The 23,043-nt window shown below is 46.8% G+C and overlaps 1 protein-coding gene across 8 annotated transcripts in view; it reads right to left on the bottom strand.

Annotated features, from left to right (window-relative positions):
- RNFT2 (ring finger protein, transmembrane 2) overlaps nt 1-23,043 on the bottom strand; it is a 96,917-nt gene that overhangs the window by 32,520 nt on the left and 41,354 nt on the right. For 7 of the 8 annotated variants that reach the window (XR_005379216.1, XM_038575217.1, XM_038575219.1 and 4 more), the window contains 3 exons: nt 9,127-9,276; nt 7,791-7,856; nt 7,575-7,676 (listed from right to left, as the gene is read on the bottom strand). Coding sequence is in view for 7 of the 8 variants with exons in the window: in XM_038575217.1 (XP_038431145.1) it covers nt 7,575-7,676; nt 7,791-7,856; nt 9,127-9,276 (318 nt within the window). In the remaining variant the exon portion in view is untranslated. Of the gene's footprint in view, nt 1-5,744; nt 5,852-7,574; nt 7,677-7,790; nt 7,857-9,126; nt 9,277-23,043 lie in introns of those variants that run through there. The other variant, XM_038575216.1, reaches the window with a different exon arrangement.

The raw sequence follows: 23,043 nt of genomic DNA, 5'->3' as shown, positions 1-23,043 counted from the left end.
CACTGAAATATTTTGTGATAAAGAATCAAAATGTCACCAACTTATTCTCAACTGGTTAGGGGGAATATCATTAACATCAAGAAAAGACAAATGTAAAATGCCAATGATTAGTGAATCTAGATGAAAGATAAAAGGGTGTTCATTCTACTATCCTTTTGCTCTGAGGCTTTGCAATTTTTCAAAAGAAAAGCGATGATTTAAAATGATAATATGAAAATCCAAATACAGTGTTTCTTAAAAAGTTTTAAAAAATTAAATTAAAAAGGCACTTAGAGCCCTGCCTGGGAAACACCAAATGTGCTATAAATGTTGGCTATCACATAGTAAGAGTTATTATTACATTATATCTATTTATCTGTCCCTCAGTGCCAGATTGTAAGCTTGTTGTAAAGTGTGTAGTAGGTGCCTACTTGTAAACAGTGCTCTAAAGGAGAGCTCCATTATCCTCTATGCAACAGGGGACCAGTCTAATCCTGGAGGTAGTCAGGAAGGCTTACTGGAGGAGGGCACACTTGTGTGAAGGCCTGAAGGATATTTAGGAGTTAAATGGGTGAAGAGAGCGGGTAGGGATAGTGCATTCCAGGCTGAAGAGAGCAGCTGTGTGAAGCCCCTGAGATGGGAAGGCACTGAGGCACACAAGGATGGCCAATGTGGCTATAGCTGGAGAGTGTAGGGAGTGGGCGGCAGGGGGTGAGCAGGCCACAGAGCCTTAAGGGCTGTACCTGGACTCTCACCACGGTCTGAAGGGCAGGACGCAGGGGTCAGCAGGCCCAGCAACTTCTCTAGACTCCCATCTAGGGCACTCAAGGCCCTCCATAATGGCGCCCTCTTCTCTTCCTCCTCCTCCTCACCCTCCCACCCTGTCTCCACCCCAGGGTAGCTGATGTCACTGACACACTGGATGACTTGCAATGCAAAGCTCTTCCATACTGCTAAGCCTCTGGGCAAGCTGTAATGTCAGTCTGGGATGCCCTTATGGCCTTTCTCCATCCTTAGCAGCCGGTAGGTGCCTACTCCTCTTAGAAGACTTAGCCCAAGCCATCACACCTCCCCTGCTCCGGGATGTACCTCCTCCATGCCATACAGTGCCCAGCAAAGCTAAGTGCTGACTGTGCCTTTCCCTTTCAGGTCCCTCCTGGGGAGGACCCTCTCACAATATCACACTCATGCCTCTACAATGATCCGCAAACTCATCTATCTTGTTCACCACATTAAGGGCTTCTGGAGGGCAGGGACCATGCTGCCCACAGGGTCTTGAGAATGTGGCTGACGCTCAGTAAATGTCTGCTCAACAAATGAGGGAGACTTAAACTGGTTCCCTGGGAAAAGGAGGTACTTACATAGAATAAAGCAACACAAGCCCTGTTCACATGAAGCTCAATACCTGAGTCAGGTGAATGGGAAAGGGGCAGCTTTTCATTCTGTCATCCATAAAACATTCATGGAGGCTCTCACAGGTCTCATTCAGTAGTTTTCAAATATTTTGGTTCGAAGACCCTGTCTTTACGGCCTTAAAAATCATTGATAATCTTAAGGAGCTTTTATATATGAGGGTCAAATCTGGCTATATTTGCTGTGTTAGAAATGGAAACTAAGCTCTATTGAAAACACAAGACTCCATGAACTCATGAAAATGAAAAGGAACACCAGGGCTACACTTTGAGAACCACTCTTCTAACTGCTCCTTTACCATTTGACATACCCTCCGGGTGGCAAACTTCATGAGGGTAGCAACTGTTGATGTGTTCCCACTGCCCAGCCCTGAGCCTGCACAGACCGGGGATTCCATAAATGTAGCTGACAAAGGAATGCCTTCCCAGGTAGGTCAGGTGGGAGATTCTGGAGATACCAGGATGGTTCATACCTGGCTCTTGCCCTCTGGGAGCTCACAGTCTCCTTCTCAGAGAATGAGGCAGGATGGGATCCAGTGCCAAATAAAGAGGTTTGAAGAACACACATCAACCCAGGAGTCCAGCTGGAGAAGGTCACCATCTTGGACCTGCCCCCAGCATCTGGAGAGAAGGACTAGACCCTATAGAGGGAAGGGAAGGAGGGGCCCCTCTTGGGCTTGGAAGTGTAGGATCGGGTGGGTTTATGGTCAGTGGGGAAGGCAGGTGGCATTGGGTCACTGACTGTTCCCTGGCTGTGCCTCCTGGAGCACAGAGGTGGGTGAGGAGCCCCTGGTGTCACCCTCCCCTCCCCCTGAGTTCCATCCAGACTCCCCAAGTCTTGCTCAAAGATTTGGAGCAGATGGGTAAAGTGAGATAAGAGATCTTATCTTGGGACAAGAGCCCCCCAAACCACAGTAGCTAACCCCCATTTGAGTGAGAGAGGGCAGCTCCTAGCCTGGCACTTGGTGTTTGGTGTGAACTGAGAAAAAAAGGAAGCAGCCAGGCCAGGTCTAAGTGGATGTGTTCAGGTGAGGAGTACAAGTAATGATTAGTCATAGGCCTTATCCTTCACTGAGCACAAATGCTGTGCCAGGCACTTCTAATGTCCTTTATGTACAGTCTCATGACAGCTCACAGAGCAGTGAGACTCAGAGAGGGAGAGCCACCAGCCCAAGGGCACACAGCTGCTAAGTAGTGAGGCTGGAATTCAATACTTCAGAGATGTGGTAAGCTGACTTCTATCATGACTCCCAGTAATCTTCTCCTGGGATTCACACCCTGTGTAGCCAGTCCCCTCCCCTTGAGTGTGGCTGTACTTAGGGACTTGCTTCAAGCCAACAGAATAAAGATGGGACATCACTTCTGAGATGAAGTTACAGCAGACTGTGCCTTTCATTTTGTTCATACTCTTCCTTGGGCTTCTCACATGTTCACTCTGATGAAGTCAGTGTGACAAGCAAGTTGAGGTAGCTTTTGGCCACAACAGTCAGCGAGGACCTGAGGCCCTTGGTCCTACGGCCCACAAGGAACTGAATCCTGCCACCACCATGTGACTGAGCTTGGAAGCAGATCCTTCCCCCAGGGTTATGGGAGCCTGGCTGTTATGGGAGCCTGGGAGAGGCTCTGAAGCAGGGGACCCAGCTGTGCTGTGCCTGGATTCCTGACTCCTGGAAACTCTGAGATGATAAATGGTAGTTGCTTTATGCCACAGAGTGTTAGAGTAATTTGTTATGCAGCAATGGGTAACTGATACAAGAGGTATCTGACTTTACAGCAAATACTCTCGCCCATTATGTTCTATGATGCATACTGGTCACACATAGAGATTATGGGAAGGGGTGTTTGTAGCACTTGACTGTGAAAATGACATTACTGAAAGTGGGGCTTCTATCAAACAAGACACACACACACACACACACACACACCTCCTAACCACAGATCCTCTTTAATCACACAAACCCAGCCAGCTTTGTCCAGATTTAGAATTAAACACTTACACTGAGTATTGGCCTTACAGGCTATTCTTTTCAAAACCCATACACAGATATACATGTCATCTCATTGGACTATATATAAGAGCCTGCAAGTGGCTCAGGGCAAGCATTTTCATTCCTGGGTAACAGAGGACACAGAGGGTTAGTGCTGCAATGACATGTGTTGCTCAGGGTTGCAAAGTTGGTGCTGGGACGTTGTCACTGCTTGGAAAGTACCTGATGCGTAAAAGCAGGGGTCGAAGAGTCAGGTGTGGAATCTGATTCCAGCTCAGCTGTTCATTCACTCCTTGGAGAGGATGTACATAAGCTTAGCTGAGCAGGAATTTCCAGGAAAAGGGCTCTAATCTTTTAATGCAGCCTAGAGGGCATCCCAAAGCCAGAGGCTGCATCTGGTAGAAAGGTCCTGGCCTCTGAAATCCAGGGCTCTGGGCTGGAATCTGGTTCTGCTGCTGAGGAGAAAGGAGCCCTCAGGCAAATCTGGCCTTTCTCCTTGCTGAGCTCACCTCCTCTGTAAAGAGGGTCACTGTTTCCCCCACAAGGTGTCTAGAAGGATGGAAATGGCTAAGGCCTGCTATAAAGCATTAAGTGTGAGACACCTATAAGCACAAAATCAACAGGAGTCACCATTCCCTTGCCCTCTTTCCTTTATGTTATCAATACTCAAACAAAGCAAAACAAAAACAAAACAAACTCATAGTGATGAGGAACTAATTGCACCTTGACTTTCCTCTGTGGAAAGAAGTCCTTTAAATAAGCCAAGTTTCTGACTGTGTGTTCAGCACGCCCTTTCCTTGATCCCCCGTTGCCTGGCAGGAGGCAAGCCGCAAATACTTGTGGAATGACTAACTGGGCAAGTGCATCTGAGTGGAGAGCTCTCACCTCTGGGCATGCTCAATGCCTGCCTGAGTAGCTTCCCAGGGTCTGATGGGTGGGGGTGGTGGGGCAGAGAGGTGGGACATGTGTGTGAGTGACACACTGTGCTTAATTAGATGCCCCTTTGAAGGGGAGATAGGATGTTCCTTTAGCCTGGTGTGCTCTTCATCTACCCACTCATTCATCTGTCCTGTTCATCTAACCATCCATCCGCCCATCCATCCATCCAAAATTTACTGAGTCAGTACTGTGATTCTGCTGCTAGCTAACAAGACAGCCATGGTCACCACTCTCAAGTTTGCTTACACTTTAGCAAAGAGGAGACAGGCCTTCATAACCAGTTGCCCAATTAACTAGCTGACAACTGTGATAATTGCTATGAAGGAAAAACACAAGGATCTCTGAGGCCATACCGCTGGGAGCACCGGCTAGTCCTGGGAAGCAGAGTCAGGGAAGACTCTGAGGAAGAAACATTTGACTCATCATTCAAAGCACTCAGGAATTCATGAAGCCCTTTTACCTGTTGAAGTCATCTGTGCTAGTCCAGGCCCAGCTCCCGGCAGCAGAGCGACACTGGCTTGGCCAGGACTGTGGGTTCCAACCACTGCTGCATGTGGCCAGTGCTCCTAGATCTAGGACAACCCTCCCAAGAATTTGAATGCAGCTTTGGGAAGACGTCATGGTACCAGGAGAAGAATGGCAGAGAAACAAACACAAGAAGGCTGGGAGAGATTGCCAGAAAGGAATAAGGAAGACTTTCACCTTGATATCATGTTCAAATAATTGCTGCCACTGAGAAGGCTCTACAGATGGCTCTGAACCATGTGAAAAGATGCTCAAGTGCACTTGTAATTAGGGAAATGCAAATTAAAACTGCACTGAGATAGCGTTCGTCACCTGTCAGATTGGCCAGACTCAGAGAAGGCTGGAACATGCAATGTGTTGGTAAGCGAGGGGAGCAAGAGGTCACGTCAGGCTCCGCACTGGGAGTGTAAACGGATACACTCTTTATGAAGGGCAATTTAGCAATATCTGTCAAAACCGTATACCCTCTGACCTCATAATTCCACCACTAGGAATTTATCTACCAAGAGCTTGCTGCACATGTGTGAAATGGAATGTGTGCCAATAAGAGCCGATATGTATTGAACACTGACCACATGCTAGGTGTAGTTTTAAATGCTTCACTTGCATTAACTCATTCAATCAACACGATGGGCCCAGGCAGGTGCTGTAGATCTCCCCACTTCTGACCTCTCAGGACCACCAAGCATTGTAATAACAGAAGATTATAAGCTACTTAATGCCCACCCACAGGAGAATGATAAAACCAATGATGGTCCATCCACAAGGAAATGCAAAGAAGGAGCTATTTCTTAAGATAGAGTTTCAGGTCAAAGAGGAAGGATGCAGAACACAGCTTGGGGAGAATATGCTACAACATGGGTCTTTCTGAAAATGACACATTTGCATGTGTGTGTGCATGTGTACATATGGGTGTTTAAAGTCTATAAAGCATATCTATGAAGATATAAAGGATACTGTGGAACTGGGAGGACGGTAGGAAGCTGGCCACCACTTTCCTTTTTGTATCTTTAAAACATCCAAAAAAAAAAAAAAACCTTTTAATTTTGGAATAATTTTAGACTTACAAAAAAGTTGCAAAGATAGTGCAGAGAGTCCTTGTCTGACACCCTCATCAAGTTTTCAGTGCCCCAGTATCATCAACTGGCTTTTCTGGCTTTATTTTCTAAATCAAAGCCAAGAAACCCCCATTGAAAACAATACTAACCACTAAACTCGGGACTATATCTGGATTTCCTCAAACCAGTTTTCCTCCTTATGTCCTTTCTCTGTTCCAGGATCCAACCCAGGTCCCATGCTGCACTTAGTCCTCCATGACTCCCTGCTCCTGAGTTCCTCAGTTTGAATTCTGAGTCATGCAAAGATAGTCTCAATTTAAAAATAAATAAGGGGTACCTGGGTGGCTCTGTTGATTAAACAATTAATTGTCTGCCTTCAGCTCAGGTCATGGTCCCAGGGTCCTGGGATTGAGCCCTGTGTGTGTGTGTGTGTGTGTGTGTGTGTGTGTATACATATATACATGTGTGTATCAGGCTCCCTGATATGTGTGTGTGTGTGTGTGTGTGTGTATGTATACACACAATCCCTCCCCAGGCATGGATTGCCCAGCTAGTCCTGAGGAGTCTGCTTCTTGCTATCCCTCTGCCCCTCCCCCTGCTTGTGTGCACTCTCTCTCTCTAATAAGTAAATAAAACCTTAAAAAAATAAACAAAAACCTCCTAGCATCCCCAAACAGCAAAATAAGAAGTTTTGCTGGTGCTAAAAAAGGACCTCACCTCCTGCCCTCTGAACCCGGAGGGTGGTGGTGGTGGTCATCAACGGAGGAGCATCTGTGTTCCCATTCCTGCCAGTGTGTAGGCTGTGCCTCCTGCAAAAAGCCTTCCCAACCTGGAACTCATCGCTCTCTATCCAGGTCCCGTGGGATGCTGCATGAATCTCTCTTACACAGCACTTATCACTGCCTGCCTTGTTTCATAGTTATTTATGTATGTGTCTGTCTCCCCAAGGAGACCGTGAGCTTCCAGAGGAGAGAACAGGGTCTCTGTGCCCTCTGCCTCCCCTCCCCGGTATCTGACAGGATGCTTTGACTCATACATCTGCTGAATTGACATCTTAGCCCCTGATGTCAGGAGCAGGAGGAGGGGTACGTTGAGGGGGTAACCAGTACTTACTGCTATGGCTTGGTGACCCACAACTAATAATGAAAACAAATGGTAATAGGAATTATGATGATGATAACAATTTTATCAAGAGCAATTTTTATGGGTGAATAATTCAAATTTGGTTCTTTCATAGATGATCTCATTTAATCATAATAATAGCTCTATGAGGTAAATACATATGATGCCCATTTCATAAACGAGAAAAACCAAGGCTCAGGAAGATGGAGTGATCCATCCCTGCATGGTCCAGAGTGCCACTGGGATTCATACTCAGACTATTCTGACTCTGCACCATCCCGAATTTTTCATTTTTGACACTTGACTGATAAATCCAAGGTTCAGAGAGGTGAAATAACCTGCCCAAGGCCACCCACCGAGTAAGGGGAGAACTGAGATACGAACCCAGGTCTGAATGACTGACTCCAGTCTTCACCATGTTGTTCCCAAAGACCCATCCCAGAGCCCCATAGTTTGGTCCTGGGGTTAATCACATGGGACTTCTGCATGGGACAGGGCCCCAGAGGCACCCCCAGCTTCAGGCCCCAATGGTTCTGCCTGGCCCTGCTCACCTGGCACATAAGGATCAGAGGCTCTCGGAACTCAGCCTGGCAAATGGCACAGGTATCGCCGGCTTCTGTGCACTGCTGCCCAGTGGCCCGGACGCCGTAATTCTGTTTGAGGGAGGAGAGAGAGAGAAATCCAGCTGTGGACCCTCACTGGAGCAATGCCCTCAGATACACTGTGAGATCCATTCCTGGCTCCTGGTTCTTTTGAAGTTGGCTCACCTGAGAGGTGCAGAGAAGTTTCAGGGCTTTCCTAACTCCGCCCACTCGACCACAGATGTCAAATGACTGAAAGGAGAGGAGAATGATTCTTGAAAAAGTGTCCAAGGGTTGTTCAGGATCTCTCTCACCACCCCCAAGCAACCCCCACTGACCCCTCGTCTTTGATGACAAACATTTTCAGGGCACTCTATCCCATTTGGGGCTCCTCATTCCCATCAGCTTTGCTTGGCATTCGTCTTGCTCCCTATGTCAACAGTCTTCCTTGCTACCTGGCCAGGATAGCAAATACATGACACGCATATTGCATTCTCCCCTTGCCAAGCCCAGCACAGGCATTGCTAATTGATCACAGCACTCTTCTTCTGAGCCCACTCCAGTCAGGCACTACCAGTTAATCAGAAACAGTAGGCAAGAGAAGCCCCAGTGGTGGACAGGGCATGGATTGCCCGGCTAGCCCTGCTGGGAGGAAGGGAAGGGAAGAACACATGCATTCCCCCAGGATTCTCTAGAGCCAGAAATAGGGAATGGAGAAGAGAAGGATGTGCTTATGGTTGGAGCGGGGGAAACCTGATTGGTACCCATGATGGAGAGAGAAGTACTGCATCCTGACTTACGGACCTGAGGGTATGTATTTGAAGAGGAATGGAAACAAGTTTGGGGTAAAGTGTTGTCTATGGGTAAGAGCTCTGGGCTTTGGAAGCAGACTGCCCAAGTTTGACACTCACTCTGTTATCTTTAGCTGAGTGATGCTGGGCAAGTTGCTTCTTTCTGAGCCTCCATCTCCTCACCCATAAATATGGAGTAATAATGGAAATACATGAAGGGAGAGCATATGGTGAGCTTTATGGGCAAGAAATTACGGTGGATTTAACCGCAAAAAGGAATGAAGTATTGATATATGCCACCACGTGGATGAACTTTGGAAACATGATGCTAAGTGAGAGAAGCCAGACACTGAAGACCACACAGTGTAGGATTCCATTTATGTGAAATGTCCACAATAGGCAAGTCCTTGGAGACAGAAGGCAGACTGGTGGTTGCCAGTGGCTGGGGGAGGGTAGTGAGCAGGAATGGGGAGCGATGGCTTAATGGGTACAGGGTTTCTTTTTGGGGTGATGAAAATGTCTTGGAACTAGAGGGTGGGGGTGGTACAGTCCTCTGAACCTGCTCAATGCCACTAAGCAGTACACTGTGAGGTCATTAGTGGTTAATTTTGTATTGTGTGTATTTTATTTCTATTAAAAAGAAAAGATTCCAAGCTCCCCACTCGCCCCCAAGGCCCAGAAAATGCATGAATCTTCCTTGGCCTAACCCTCCAGCCCCCGGCCCACCTCACCTTGCAGAGGCTGTAGAGAACAATCAGGACCCCTCCTAGGAAGTAGCTGTTGGAGGAGTCATCTCCCATGATGTATTTATACCACAGCTGGATGGGGACGAGCGATCGGAACAGCTGGCTCAACTCCTCAATGACCAGATAGAACTTTCCCTGCAACCACACAGAAAGCATCAATTATTATTAGCTGTAAAGACCCAAAGGACCCTGACGGAGGTCCCCCAGCCTGGGCAGTAATGACGTTCCAGGTCACAGGCAGGCCATTAATCAGCTTTGGAAAGCACTCAGACCTGCTCCTAATGGGTTTGCGATATGGCTGGGGAGACGTGGCCCCTGCCCGCTGCCTTCACCCACTGCCCACCAGCCCTGAGGAGCAAAGCTCTGAGGATCACATTTCAGGGAGGGAGAAACTGGACACTTCTGTTGGAGTATCGGTTGGTCACTCCCTAGTGCCTGCTGTGGCTTTGGGGGCACAGTCCCTGGCCCCACACACAGATTGCCCTTGCCTTGAGGGCTGAGCTGCCCTCAGTGCATGGGCAGGGTGGACAATAGGACACAGGTAAGGGCAGGCCTGGAAATGTGGAGGGGATATGCATTCTCCTTCCCAGCTCTACCCACCTACTGTCTGCAAGGAGGCAGGATGACACCTGGGCAAAGAAAGATGCATTTGGGGCTAGGCTTGAAGCTTACATGTAAGCTGCAATTTCACGAGCCCCAGCTTCCTTATCTACAGAATGGGAACCACATGTCCTATCTTACAGGGTTGCTCTGAAGATTCTCTGAGATAAATGGGAAGAGCATCTAGCACTGTGCCTGGCACGACGTGGCACTCAACAAATTCTATTTCCCTTCTTCCCTTTGCCCTTGAACAAGTCCCTCAAGCTTTCTGTGGCCTGAGCTATAAAAGGAGACAAAAATAACTCCACCCTGTTGGGTCTAATAAAGTTAAACGAACATCTACTTATGCCCCAGCAACTCTCCTTCTAGGCAGGTACCAGGGAGAAATGAAAATATATGTCTGCTTATGTGCCAGTAATCAGATAGCAATTCTATTCATAATAACTCCAAACTGGAAACAGCCCAAATGTCCATCAGTGGAAGAATGGATAAACAAATTGTGGCATATTTATACAATAGGATACTGCTCAGCAATAAAGATGAACAGATGACTGATACACGCAACAGCATGGATGGATCTCACACGCATTACGTCCAATTGAAGGAGACGGTTATAAGATAATACATATTGTACAATTCTCACTTACACGAAATCCTGGAATAGGTTAATACTAATCTGTAGTGATAGAAATCAGATCCGTGGCTTCCTGGGGTGAGGAGGAGGACTATGAAAACCATCAAGGAACTTTTGGGAGTCATAGAGATATTTTATAATGTGATTGGGGTGCTGGTTACACAATGGCATACATTTGCCAAAATTCATTGAAAAATACGCTTCAAATCTGCGCATTTTTTGTATTTACTGACTTATTTAGTTTTTAAAAAAGATTTAATTTATTTGACACAGAGAGAGAGAGAGAGAGAGAAGCAGACTCCTCGCTGAGCAGGGAGCCCCATGTGGGGCTCGATCCCAGGACCCTGGGATCATGACCTGAGCAAAGAAAGCAGGTAGATGCTTAACCACTGAGCCACCCAAGCACCCTCATGTTTTGTATTTAAATTATACCTCAATAAAGTTGATTAAAACCAACATAGAAAGAAGAAACCATCCCTGCCTCATGCATGCATAGCCTTAGAAACGTGAATAGCATTTGCTCCAACAATTCTGTTTTTAGAAATTTATCCTAACAAAATAATCAGGGATGTGCACTGAGATGTGTAAGAACAGTCACTGCAGGATTCTTTGTAACAGTCCAAACAGAAACAAGTAAGTTAAATGTATAACAAGAGGGTGTGATTATGGTAAAGATCCTAACAGAAAGCCATACAGACATTCAAACGTTACCTTGAAAAATAACAACTTGACTGTGAAGAAACCCAGCACCTATCATGTTAACCAAGGGATCAAGATTTACATCTTCAGCAGTAAGTTACACTGACAGCACAATGTGATTCACTGATAACATAGTATCACCTCCGTGGTGAATTCTGGTCAACAATTTATAAAACCTGAATTGAGTCATGAACTAATACGAGACACATTCAAATGGAGGGACGTGCCGCAAAAGCAATGTCCAGCACTCGGGCGCCTGGTGGCTCAGTGGTTGAGCGCCTGCCTTCAGCTCAGGGTGTGATCCCGGGGTCCTGGGATTGAGTCCCACATCGGCTCCCCACAGGGACCCTGCTTCTCCCTCTGCTTATGTCTTTGCCTCTCTGTGTCTCTCATGAATAAATAAAATCTTTTAAAAAAAGGTCCAGCACTCTTCGAAAGTGTCAAGGTCATAAAAGACAAAGGCAAGATCAAGGAATTGCCAGGTCAGAGAGGATTAAGGAATAGCGCAGATGAATGCAACACAGAATCTTGGATTTGATAATCCCTGGACTATGAAAGACATGTTAGTGGGACAACTGGCAAAATCTGGTAAGGTCTGTAGTTTCGTTAATAATAAGGGCAATGATGTTAATTTCTTGGCTTTGCTCATTGTTCTGTGATCATAGTGGATGTTAACAATAGGGGGAGCTGGGTGAAGGGCACGTGAGGACTCTACTGTTTTCGCAACTTTTGCTTCAGTCTAAAATTCCAAAAGGTAAAAAAAAAAATCATTGTGGTGAAGGATATCTCTTGACTCAAGGAAATATTCAAATAGTTCTGAATGGGAAGGATATAAAATACAGAAACACTTATTTTCTTTGTGTTTTTCTGCCTTTTCCAATTCTTTTCCTTTTTTGTACTGAGCATATGAGATGTTCACATTAGAAGGGGGAAAAGGTTATAAAAACATGTTGCATATCCATCAAGTGGATGATGTCTGGGATGACGATAGAGATGTTACCTCCACCCCATGATATTCCATCTTGATGGGTGGGGGAAGGGGACTCTTTGAAGCAGATGTGCCCACATCTCTCAGGCCCAAGGAAGGGCATCCAGTTGTCCACTCGTCCCAATGCCTGACCTAAGTGACTGTACGGCTCCGTCCTCATTGTAAGGACCCTTTACCCTCTCCAGACTCCCACCAGTTCTGGACCCCTGGACATATGCCCCAGAGGGGAATGCTGGTTCCCTCTGCAGTCTGTGGGAAGGTGGAGAACTAAGGTATGAGGTGGGGGTGAAGTGACTAGGTAAGTCTTCTAAGACCCATCTAAGCTAAGCTTGAAGGGCTCGCTACTCGACCACCAGCCTCAGCACTGTCAAGGAGTTGGTTAGAAATGCAGAATCTCAAACTTCATCCCAGACCTGCTGGAACAGGACCTGCAATGTGACCAGTTTCCCAGGCAATCTCTGTGCACATTCAAGTTTGAGAAGCCCCGTTTTAGTGGATAAGTAGGAAGCAGAATAATGAAGGAAATGTAGGGAGGATGAGGACGAACAGGTGTTCTAGAAGCCCAGAAGTGACAGAAAGGATGGACAGTGGCCCCATGCCATCTTGGTGGGCAGCCTCCTACTCTGTATGCCTGGCCTCACGGTGGGTGAGGACATGGCCATCTCATGAAAGGTCCTATGTCCCTGTGTCTTGGGAAATCCCTGTAGGCTGGCATCTAGCTGACTCTGGGGACAGACCCTGCTATTCTCCCCTCTCAGCCAAATCTTACACAACCAGCCTGGCTTGGTGGTCAAGAGTGCAACCTCAAGAGCCAGATAGCCTGGGGTCAGATCCTGCCACCCACCACCTTCTTACTACTGCTTTAATCTACCAGAGCTTGGTCACTGTCTTTGGATCCCTAATTCTCAAATTCCATTAGTTGTGGGCTAGTTCCCTGGTCCAGGCCCCAAGCTTCCTACTTGCCCACTAGTGGGTCGAGATCAGAGGTTGGCAACATTTTTCCACAAAGGGCTAACTCATGAATACTTTGGCTTTGTGGGCCATACAGTCTCTGTCACAACTATTCCTCTCTGCTTTTGAAGCACAAGACCAGCTTTAGACAGTAGGTAAATATAGAGGCATGGCTAAAGTTCTAAAAAAACTTCATTTACAAAAACAGATGTCAAGAGCATATTTGATTTGTGGCCTCTGGCTTACCAACCCAGTTCTAAAATGCCAGATCCTGGACAGCCCTGGTGGCTCAGCAGTTTAGTGCTGCCTTTGGCCCAGGGCGTGATCCTGGAGACCCGGGGTCAAGTTCCACGTCGGGCTCCCTGCATGGAGTCTGCTTCTCCCTCTGCCTGTGTCTCTGCCTCTCTCATGAATAAATAAATAAAATCTTTAAAAAAATAAAATAAAATGTCAGAACCTGGATAAGTCAAACCATGGTGGGGACTCCAACACATCCCCAGAATTTCAGAGCAGGCTCAGGTACCAGCTTCTTGGCCCTTCCTTCTGTTACTTCACTATGCAGACCAAAACTCTTCTTCTGCAGATGGAATACCGTCCCCTACACTCTGGAGAGTGAGCTAACACCTGTTCATCGTCTAGGTGTCAGCCACCTGTCACGTGCTATGAAAAGACTCCCGCAAGTCCTTAGTTAGATCAGGTGCTCCTGTTAGACCCACTAAATCACTCCTTCAGAGCACTTCTCATAATAGCTAGAAAATTATTTTAGTGTCTGTCTCTCCCACTGGACTGAGGCCCATAAGCATAGAGATGATCTGGCTCCCGGTCATGTTGCCAGCATCTAGCAGAGAGTTGATGCTCGTTTAATAACTGGGGACCTTTCTGGGGCTAGAGATTCCACCCTCATTACTCATGTCAGCTCCTCAAGTTCACTGATGGAGAAGGAGAGGTGGAAGAGAGAACTTCTCTTTAGAAGCAAGCACCGATGTCACAGAAAATAAAGGGAGCGAGTGTCTGTGTGGCACCATGCTAAAGGTAGCAATTAGCTGCTGGCGGGGGGGGGGGGGGGGGGGGCGGGCCACTTGGAGAAGGAGATACAACCACCAGGGAAAACTGGGCATATCCCAGTGAAACCATCTCTCTCTAATTAAGCAGCTTTGTAATTCCAGGTTTCTTGAGCATGTTATTTCTGACGACCACCAAATGGAATGTGTGGTTTCTCTGGGGTGTCAGGGAACAAGGAAAGTGATCAGATTGTGAGTCTGTCTGGTCCCCCTGCCACCCGTGAAGGGGAGCAGGAGCAACTGCCATGGGACCAGGGCGCACGAAGAGTTCTCTGCTGGGATTCTGAGAAAGGGGGAGGCTGGAGCAACAGAGATGGGAAGGCGGATTCTGAGCTGACTTCCATACTGCCAGGATGGGAGGGGGGTTACCCACAAAGTGACATTGGAAACAAGGAAACAACAGAGGGCTGACTCTGGGAGAGGGTGGTGGTAAATGCAGGAGAGCAGGCAGCGGAGAAGCAGAAGAAATGAACAGAGGAGAATTTTTGAGAATGCACCTAGGTGGGAAAGGGGATTTGAAGAACTTTGGGGGTGAGAGGTGACACATAATCAGATAGTTATTAACATGGGGATCCCTAGGTGGCTCAGCGGTTTAGCACCTGCCTTCTGCCCAGGGTGTGGTCCTGGAGACCTGGGATCAAGTCCCACATCAGGCTCCTGGCATGGAGCCTGCTTTTCCCTCTGCCTGTGTCTCTGCCTCTCTCTCTCTGTCTCTCATGAATGAATAATAAAATAAAATCTTTAAAACAAAAAGATAGTTGGGCAGCCCGGGTGGCTAAGTGGTTTAGCGCCACCTTCGGCCCAGGGCCTGATCCTGGAGTCCTGGGATCAGGTCCCACGTTGGGCTCCCTGCATGGAGCCTGTGTCTCTGCCTCTCTCTCTCTCTGTGTCTCTCATGAATAAATAAGATCTTTTTAAAAAGATAGTTATTAACAGTGTAATATATAAAGAATTGGGTGGACAGGGATGAAAGATCTTTTTCTGAATCAAAATTCATAATATTTATAGTTTTGCCTGTTTATGAATGTCTTTCATACATATTTCTCATCTACAGAAGCAGAACAGTACAGAAGAAGTTAAGGAACGGGATTTGTGACTCTAAGATCAGATCTGTACCTACTAAATTGGTTGATTTTAGACAATAATTTAATGGCTCTGAGCCTCAGTTTCTTCATCTGTAAATGGGGTTGAATATATATACATATGTACACACATTTACAAATATATATACACACACACACATATACACACACACATAGTGGTGTGCAGGCAAACCAGGTCTCTGGAATACAACCAAATAAGGCCCTGATTTGTGTGTTTGTCAATTTCTGTGGTGTAAATATTCCCACAAGGGCCATTTTAAGCTGCCAAGGGTTTAACAACTGCTTGCAAGTTTCTTGAACATTTAACCATTGGCTCTGGCAAGCCAGTGCAACCTGGCAAATGAACCTAAGACCCAGATATCCAGGAAGGCCTCAGTATGTGACAGGAGCCAATAAGGACTCTCATGATCATCTGAGGTTATGGGCATTATTACTGCTGACTTCTTTTGGAGATGAGAAACGTGAGGTTCAAGAGAACTAAGGGCCACCAGAAGGAGGCTGAGGTGCTGTCTGGGACTTCCCAGCCTGGGCCCTGTCATACCTGGCAGCCTCCACGGCCTTCCTCTTTGCTTGGCCTTCCTCTTCCTCCTACAGGTTGTGAGAAGCCCAGGCTACAAAGAGAGACCACGTGAAGAGGATTTATGTACATCATTCTGTGACCTTCTCGATGAGGTGACATTTGTGCCAAGATGTACAGAATGATGTACATAAATCCCGTTCCTTAACTTCTGTACTGTTCTGCTTCTACCTATAAAGAGGAAGAGGCTCTGAGACTATAGGTTGGAGAAAGAGGCAAGGAACCCAGCCAACAGTGAGAACTCAGGTCTGGGACACAGGAGCCTGGGCAGATCATTCCAGCCACTGTAGCTGATGCATCGCACCTGTGAGTGAACAGGTGATCTCGGATGATCCTGCCCCAGTAGACACCACGTGGAGACCAGCTATCCCGGGCATACCTTGATAGAACTCCCAACCCATGGAATCATAAGTGATAATATCATGGTATTTGTTTTGAGCCAAACAACACAACACAAAACAAACCCCAAAAAACTAAAGTACTTATCTAAGGCTATTTAGCTGGTGCTGTGGATTGGATCAAATCCCCCACCAAATCCCTATGTAGAAATCTAACCCCCATGTGATGGTATGAGGAGGTGGGGCCTTTGGGAGGTTATGAGGCTGGAGCCCTCAGGAATGGGATCAGTGCCCTTATGAGAAGAGACAGAGCTTGCATGCATGTGTGCTCTCTCTCTTCTCTCTTCCTCTCTCTCTCTCTCTCTCTCTCCCCCCCCCCCTTCCCCTCTCTCTGCCCTATGTGGGGACACAAAAAGAAGATAGCCATTGGCAAGCCAGGAAGAGGGTTCTCATCAGGAAGAAATCAGCCTTGATTTTGGACTTCCAGTCTCTAGAGCTGTAAGAAATAAACGTCTGTGGTATTTTCTTAGAACAGCCTGAGCAGACTGACACAGGGAGCACACAGCCGGCCTGTGATATGGATGCAGGTCTTCTGTTCTATTGATCGGGTTCAAATCCCAGCTCTGCTACTGTCTAGCTGTCTACCTTTGGCAAGGTACTTCCTCTCCCTGTGCTCAAACCCCTGCAATCATCTTGATTGTCCTCTCTCTGATAACCAACATCCAATCCATCTACAAATCCTATTAGAAACAGCTCTTTGCTTCTGCTTGCCCCTGTGTCCTCGTCCTTCTATGTTTTTTTTCATTCACACGGTATCTAAAATGAGCTTTTCAAAATACGAGGCAGATCAAATCATCCCTGAGCTTGAACCTGTGAAAAATCTGTTTCACTCGGAGTGACATTTGAAAGACTTGCCATGTCTTCCAGATCCTGTAAGATCTGCTCCCTGCCCACACGTGTGATGGGGCCCATTTCTCAAAAAACAAAACCAAAAACAAGCCAGGCGCAGGCCTACCCTAGGGCCTTTGCACTTGCTCTTCCCTCTCCTTGGAGCACCCTTCTTCCTGAGATCTGCCAAGTTGGCTCCCTCACTTCCCTTACATCTTGGCACAAATGTCACCTCATCGAGAAGGTCACAGAGTGATGTACATAAAGCAACACCCCTGCACTCCTTCCCCACTTCACCCTGCTCCTTTCCACCTTCTTTATTCTGCTTTCATGTTCTTGATCGTACTCACCCTCTGACACAGTGTATACTTCTGTGTGATGAGAAGGTAAGCCCCTGCAATATAGGCTCTGTGTCTTTCTAGTACTTATTTCTGTCTGCAGAAGCTAGAATGGTGGTTGGCATCAAACAGGATGCTCAGTACATCTCCGCTGCATGAGGAAGTAGGCCTCAATGTCCTCCTCATACATAAATGGATGTAGTAATAATATATCCCTCAAAGGGTTGTGATGCTAATAATAACAAATATATACACTGAGGGCTATTTACTTGCCAGGTGTTGTTCTAAGCACTTTGTATTAATTTATTTGGTCTTCACAACAACCTGGGGGACAGGAGATCATTATCCCTATTATATAGAAGAGTAAACTGAGGCACAGAGAGGTTAGGTCTGTGCCTCAAGGTCACACAGCTGGTAGGTGGCAGAGAAAAAGTTTGAACCCAGACAGGCTGGCTCCAGAGGTCAGTTTTAAATCCTTCCTGGTCAGAAAAATAAGTCACATGCAGAAAGAGCTTAAAACAAGGTGTGATGTGTCACAGTATTAAAATACTGGGGGCGCCTGGGTGGCTCAGTTGGTTAAGTGTCTCTGCCTTTGGCCCAGGTCATGATCCCAGGACCCTGGGATTGAGCCCCAGATTAGGCTCCCTGCTCAGTGGGGAGCCTGCTTCTCCCTTTCTCTCTGCCCCTCTCCCTGCTGTGTTCTCTCTCTGTGTATGTCAAATAAATAAATAAAATCTTTACAAACATAAATAAAATAAAATATTTCTATTAGTATTATTCTTCCAACTGCCTGTCAGCTAAAGGAAGCTCATTTTGGAGTAAAGAGCTAAGGAAAGACGTCACAGCCACTCTGGGTGCTGGCTGACCCATAGGCCAAGTTTCCTGGGTAAGTCTGGTATGTGGCTGGCAGCCAATGTTTGCCAGCATTTTTTTAAAGCTGGCTAAGGGCTGGTTAGCACTCCAGGACTGTGCCAAAAAAGCCAGCCACGATTCTATGCGGAGAAAGACAGCTGTGCCTCCTAGGATGTTCCTTGGGGAAATCTGATTATTGAAGATGCCCGCTTATAACTTTCCATGGCTCCCCACTGCCCTGAGGACAAAGTCTACACAGCTTATCCAGCCCTTTCCATGTGGCCCTGTCTACACTGGAGCCATATGGCCACCTTGCATGTGCATGAGGCTCCTGCTCACTTCTGCACAACCTGGTCATTTCCTTCCCCCATCTTACCTTGCCATTCTTTCCCTGAGTTTCCATGGATCACCTCCCCAAAATCTATTCTGCTTCGGGGGAGAGCTTGTGATTGTGCCTACTGTATAGGATTCCCACAAGCATCCGAGTAAATCAGTGTTTCTCAGAACATGGTCTGGGACCCTGATGGTTCCCCAGGACCCTTCCGGGAAGTCTGTAAAGTCGAACTATTTTCATAATAACACTAACACATTATTTGACACCTTTGCTCTCTACCAAGTATACATTGGAGTTTTTCCTAAGGCTTATGACATGTGATTTGCAACAAATGGGAAAATGCAGGGATCTTCTCTTGAGCCAGGTATTAAAGAAATCTATAAAAAAATAAAATGCCTCTCTTCTCAGTAATTAAAAAATACAATTATGTTCCATTAAGATTATGTTATTAATGTTAATGTGCAATTGGCTATTTTTAATTAATTAGTATTATACAAAGATCACAGTTCTTTTTTAAAGCTGTATTTATTTAAGTAATTTCTACACCCCACATGGGGCTCGAACTCATGACCCTGAGATCAAGGGTGGCATGCTCCCGAGTCAGCCAGGTGCCCCAAAAAAGTCAGTTTTAATTTCTATGACAGTGAATGTGGATAGCTGTGACTCATGTAAACAGAAGCTCCTTCGGTTCTCAATACTTCTGAAAAGTTTGAAGAGGGGGCACCCAGGTGGTTCAGTGGATGAGCATCTGCCTTTGGCTCGGGTCATGATCCCATAGTCTTGGGACTGAGTATTGCATCAGGCTCCCTGTAGGGAGCCTGCTTCTCCCTCTGCCTATGTCTCTGCCTTTCTCTCTCTGTGTGTGTCTCATGAATAAATAAATAAAATCAAGGAAGGAAGGAAGGAAGGAGGGAAGAGAGGAAGGGAGGGAAGGAAAGAGGGAGGGAGGGAGGGAGAGGAGGGAAAGGGAAGGGAAGGGAATGGGAAGGGAAGGGAAAGGGAAGGGAAGGGAAAGGGAAAGGGAAAGGGAAAGGGAAAGGGAAAGGGAAAGGGAAAGGGAAAGGGAAAGGGAAGGGAAAGGAAGGAAGGAGAGAAGAGGACCTGAATCAAAAACACTTGAGAACCTTCAAGAAGCACCTGGTACAGAGTAAGCACTCAATAAATATTACATGTTTCTCGGACTAGACTGTGAGCTTCATGAGTGCAGAGAATCATATCCTGTTCACCACCTTTCCCCTATGCCTCATCAGGGTGGGTCCCTAGTTGCTGGATGTCACCCTAACCTTTCTCATCTACTTCCTTAGTCCTAGAATCCTCAACTTTGTAACTGGATGCAGAACTACCTTGAACAAAAGACTGTATCTTCCAGCTTCCCTTGCATCTAGATGCCACTTTGGTCACTAAGATAAAGTATAAATGTCATGTGATAACTTAAGACAAACTTTCACCTTATTCTCCCCCCTTTCCTCCATCCTGCTGTCTGGAACTTGGACCTGATGGCTGGTGTTCTAGTTTCCATTTTGGACCATGAGCAGAAGTCCCATACCCTAGGATTAGTGAAGCAATGAGCTGAAAGGTGTCACATTACTAGGTTTAGGTTGCTCACCTTTGGGTTTTATGTGAGAAAGAAATACACTCTTTTTACATTTAAGCCACAATTATCTTGGGTTCTTTGCTGTTATTAGCTTATTCCAATTCTAACTAATATGGGGGCTTGGCATCTAGTAGGTGATCAACAAATGTTTATTGAATGAATGGATAAGTGAATGAGTCAATGGGTGGGCTCAATGGTCATGGTTCAAACAGCTAGGTTTTTCACAAGGGTAACTCAGAGAGAGCCCTAATGCTGAAGGTGCTAGGAAGTGAGGGTCTGTGTATAAGGAAGTGTTTATAAAACGGTGAGGCTGAAAGGAAGAGACTTGTCCAGTGCACCAGGTGGGAAAGACATGAAGTGCAGAAGGAAGAAGGGCTGTGGCAGTGGGTGCAAGTCCCAGCTCTGCCTCTTCCAAGCTGGTAAGGCCCTGGAGTCTGAGTGAGTACAGTGGTGAAGAGCACAGATGCTGGAGTCAGATGACTTGGACTTGAATTCAGACTGTCTCTTACCGACCAACCTAGGGTAAGTCACTTCATCCCTCTATGCTTCAGTTTTCTCAATGGTAAAACGGACTAAAGGTAATACCTATCTCCTAGGGTGGCTGGGAGGATAAATGAGCTACTGCAAGTAAAGCACTGAGTCAGGTGCCTGGCACATGAGAGCACCACAACCCCTGCTATCAGTCTGGCAAGTATAAAACATCTTTCAGACAAAATGAATGAAAGCTTCATTAAACAGGATGGCAGTGGATGAGGAAGGCAGGATGGAAAAGAACTGATTGTCATCTGTAAACATGTGTAATGGGAAATGGTGTCAAAGCACCAAGTTGGAAGTCAGATAGTTGGGGGTGCATCCTTTGTAGCTGTGTGGCTTTTGGGCAAGATGCTTTCCCTCTCTGGGCCTCGATGTTGTTTTGTGTGTGATGGGGGTTTTGACCCAGCTCTGACATTCTGGATTTCTTTTTCTTTCTTTTCTTTTCTTCTTTCTTTCTTTTCTTTTCCTCTCTTTCTTTCTTTCGTTCTTTTGTTCTTTCTTCTTTTCCTTCCTTCCTTCCCTTCTTTTTTCTCATTCTTTCTTTTTCTTTCTTCTTTCTTTCTTTCTTTCTTTCTTTCTTTCTTTCTTTCTTTCTTTCTTTCTTTCTTTCTCTTTCCTTTCATTCTGAATTTTTTTTTTAAATTTTTTTATTTATTTATGATAGTCACACAGAGAGAGAGAGAGAGAGAGAGAGGCAGAGACATAGGCAGAAGGAGAAGCAGGCTCCATGCACCGGGAGCCCGACGTGGGATTCGATTCCGGGTCTCCAGGATCGCGCCCTGGGCCAAAGGCAGGCGCCAAACCGCTGAGCCACCCAGGGATCCCTCATTCTGAATTTCTAAGCACTGTTACAGGAACTACTGGTAGAAGAGTCTGTATTGTAGTGTCACTTTGGCTGTAAGTGATAGAAAGCTAACTTGAAGTAGGTTAGAGAAAGATCGTGTTGCACTGGTCATGAAACTGTAAAGGCAGAGGTGTTTTGGTTCCAGTATGGCTAGGTCCAGGAGTGCAAACAATGTGGCCAAAGATGTCTATTTTTTTTTTTTTTAAGATTTTATTTAGGGCAGCTCCAGTGGCCCAGCGGTTTGGCACCTGCCTTCAGCCCAGGGTGTGATCCTGGAGACCCGGGATCGAGTCCCACATCAGGCTCCCTGCATGGAGCCTGCTTTTCCCTCTGCCCGTGTCTCTGCCTCTCTCTGTATGTCTCTCATGAATACATAAAATAAAATCTTAAAAAAAATATTTTATAAAATCTTAAAAAAAAAAAGATTTTATTTATGTATTCATGAGAGACACAGAGAGAGAGAGAGAGGCAGAGACACAGGCAGAGGGAGAAGCAGGCTCCATGCAGGGAGCCCAATGTGGGACTCCATCCCGGGTCTCTAGGATCACACCCTGGGCTGAAGGCAGGTGCCAAACCGCTGGGCTACCTGGGCTGCCCCCAAGCCAATACTCTTAAAGCTTTAACTCCAACATGAAGAGAGATCTGTTTCTCCCTGGACCCATTCACCAAAGGAATAGCAAGCCTCCATCTTTGCATCTTTGGAACCCAGCTCAGAGGACAAAGGAGGCCACTGGCTTCTATGATTGGTTGGGCCTGGTCACATGGTCAGGGTGGACCAGACACCATGGCTGATAGCCTTATCAGAATTGCAGGGGAAGGGGGATGCAGCTCCCCCAGCCATAGAAAAGGGGTGTCAGGAAAAGGAGGCTGGAAAGCTTCCCCGAGCTAAAGCTAGCACAAGGCCACACGAAGTCCTTGCAAAGCCCTCCTTTCCCATGGGGGGAAATAAGCAGGACTTGCATCCAGCCTCCTGGGCTGGAGGGGCCCCGGGGAAGAGCAAAGAGCCCCTCAGCTTGCCGTATGGTTTCCCCACATTTGCTTTGCTTGCCCTGAACTGCTCGTTAGCTTCTTTTTTTTTTTTTTTTTTTTAAGATTTTATTTATTTATTACTTATTCATGAGAGACGCAGAGACACTGGCAGAGGGAGAAGCAGGCTCCATGCAGGGAGCCTGATGTGGGACTTGATCCCAGGTCTCCAGGATCACGCCCAGGGCTGAAGGCAGCGCTAAACCACTGAGCCACCGGGGCTGCCCTGCTCATTAGCTTCTGATCGCGACCAAGATGGAGACTTCCTGCTCCGAAATGGGCAGGCAGAGCAGGAGGCCTGTGGGTCTGCTATGATTGGAGGCTGCACGGTGACCACAGAGCCCTTCAGAACAATACAGAGAACAGCGACCTCTGAAGTGCTGTGCCATCCGTGCCTGAACTAGTCTTCTCCATCTCAAGAAGGCTGCCAGTGGGGACGGCCCTGGAAAGTGAGGGAGGAAAGAACAGCTGGAAAGAACAGCGAGGAGTGGTGGGAGGGAGAAGTGTTGAGGGAACAGGGGCTGAAGGAAGGCTAGAGGAG

This window comes from Canis lupus, chromosome 26, assembly GCF_011100685.1.
Source record: "Canis lupus familiaris isolate Mischka breed German Shepherd chromosome 26, alternate assembly UU_Cfam_GSD_1.0, whole genome shotgun sequence".
NCBI classification, from domain to species: Eukaryota; Metazoa; Chordata; class Mammalia; order Carnivora; family Canidae; genus Canis; species Canis lupus.
This window is presented reverse-complemented; position numbering and strand designations above follow the sequence as displayed.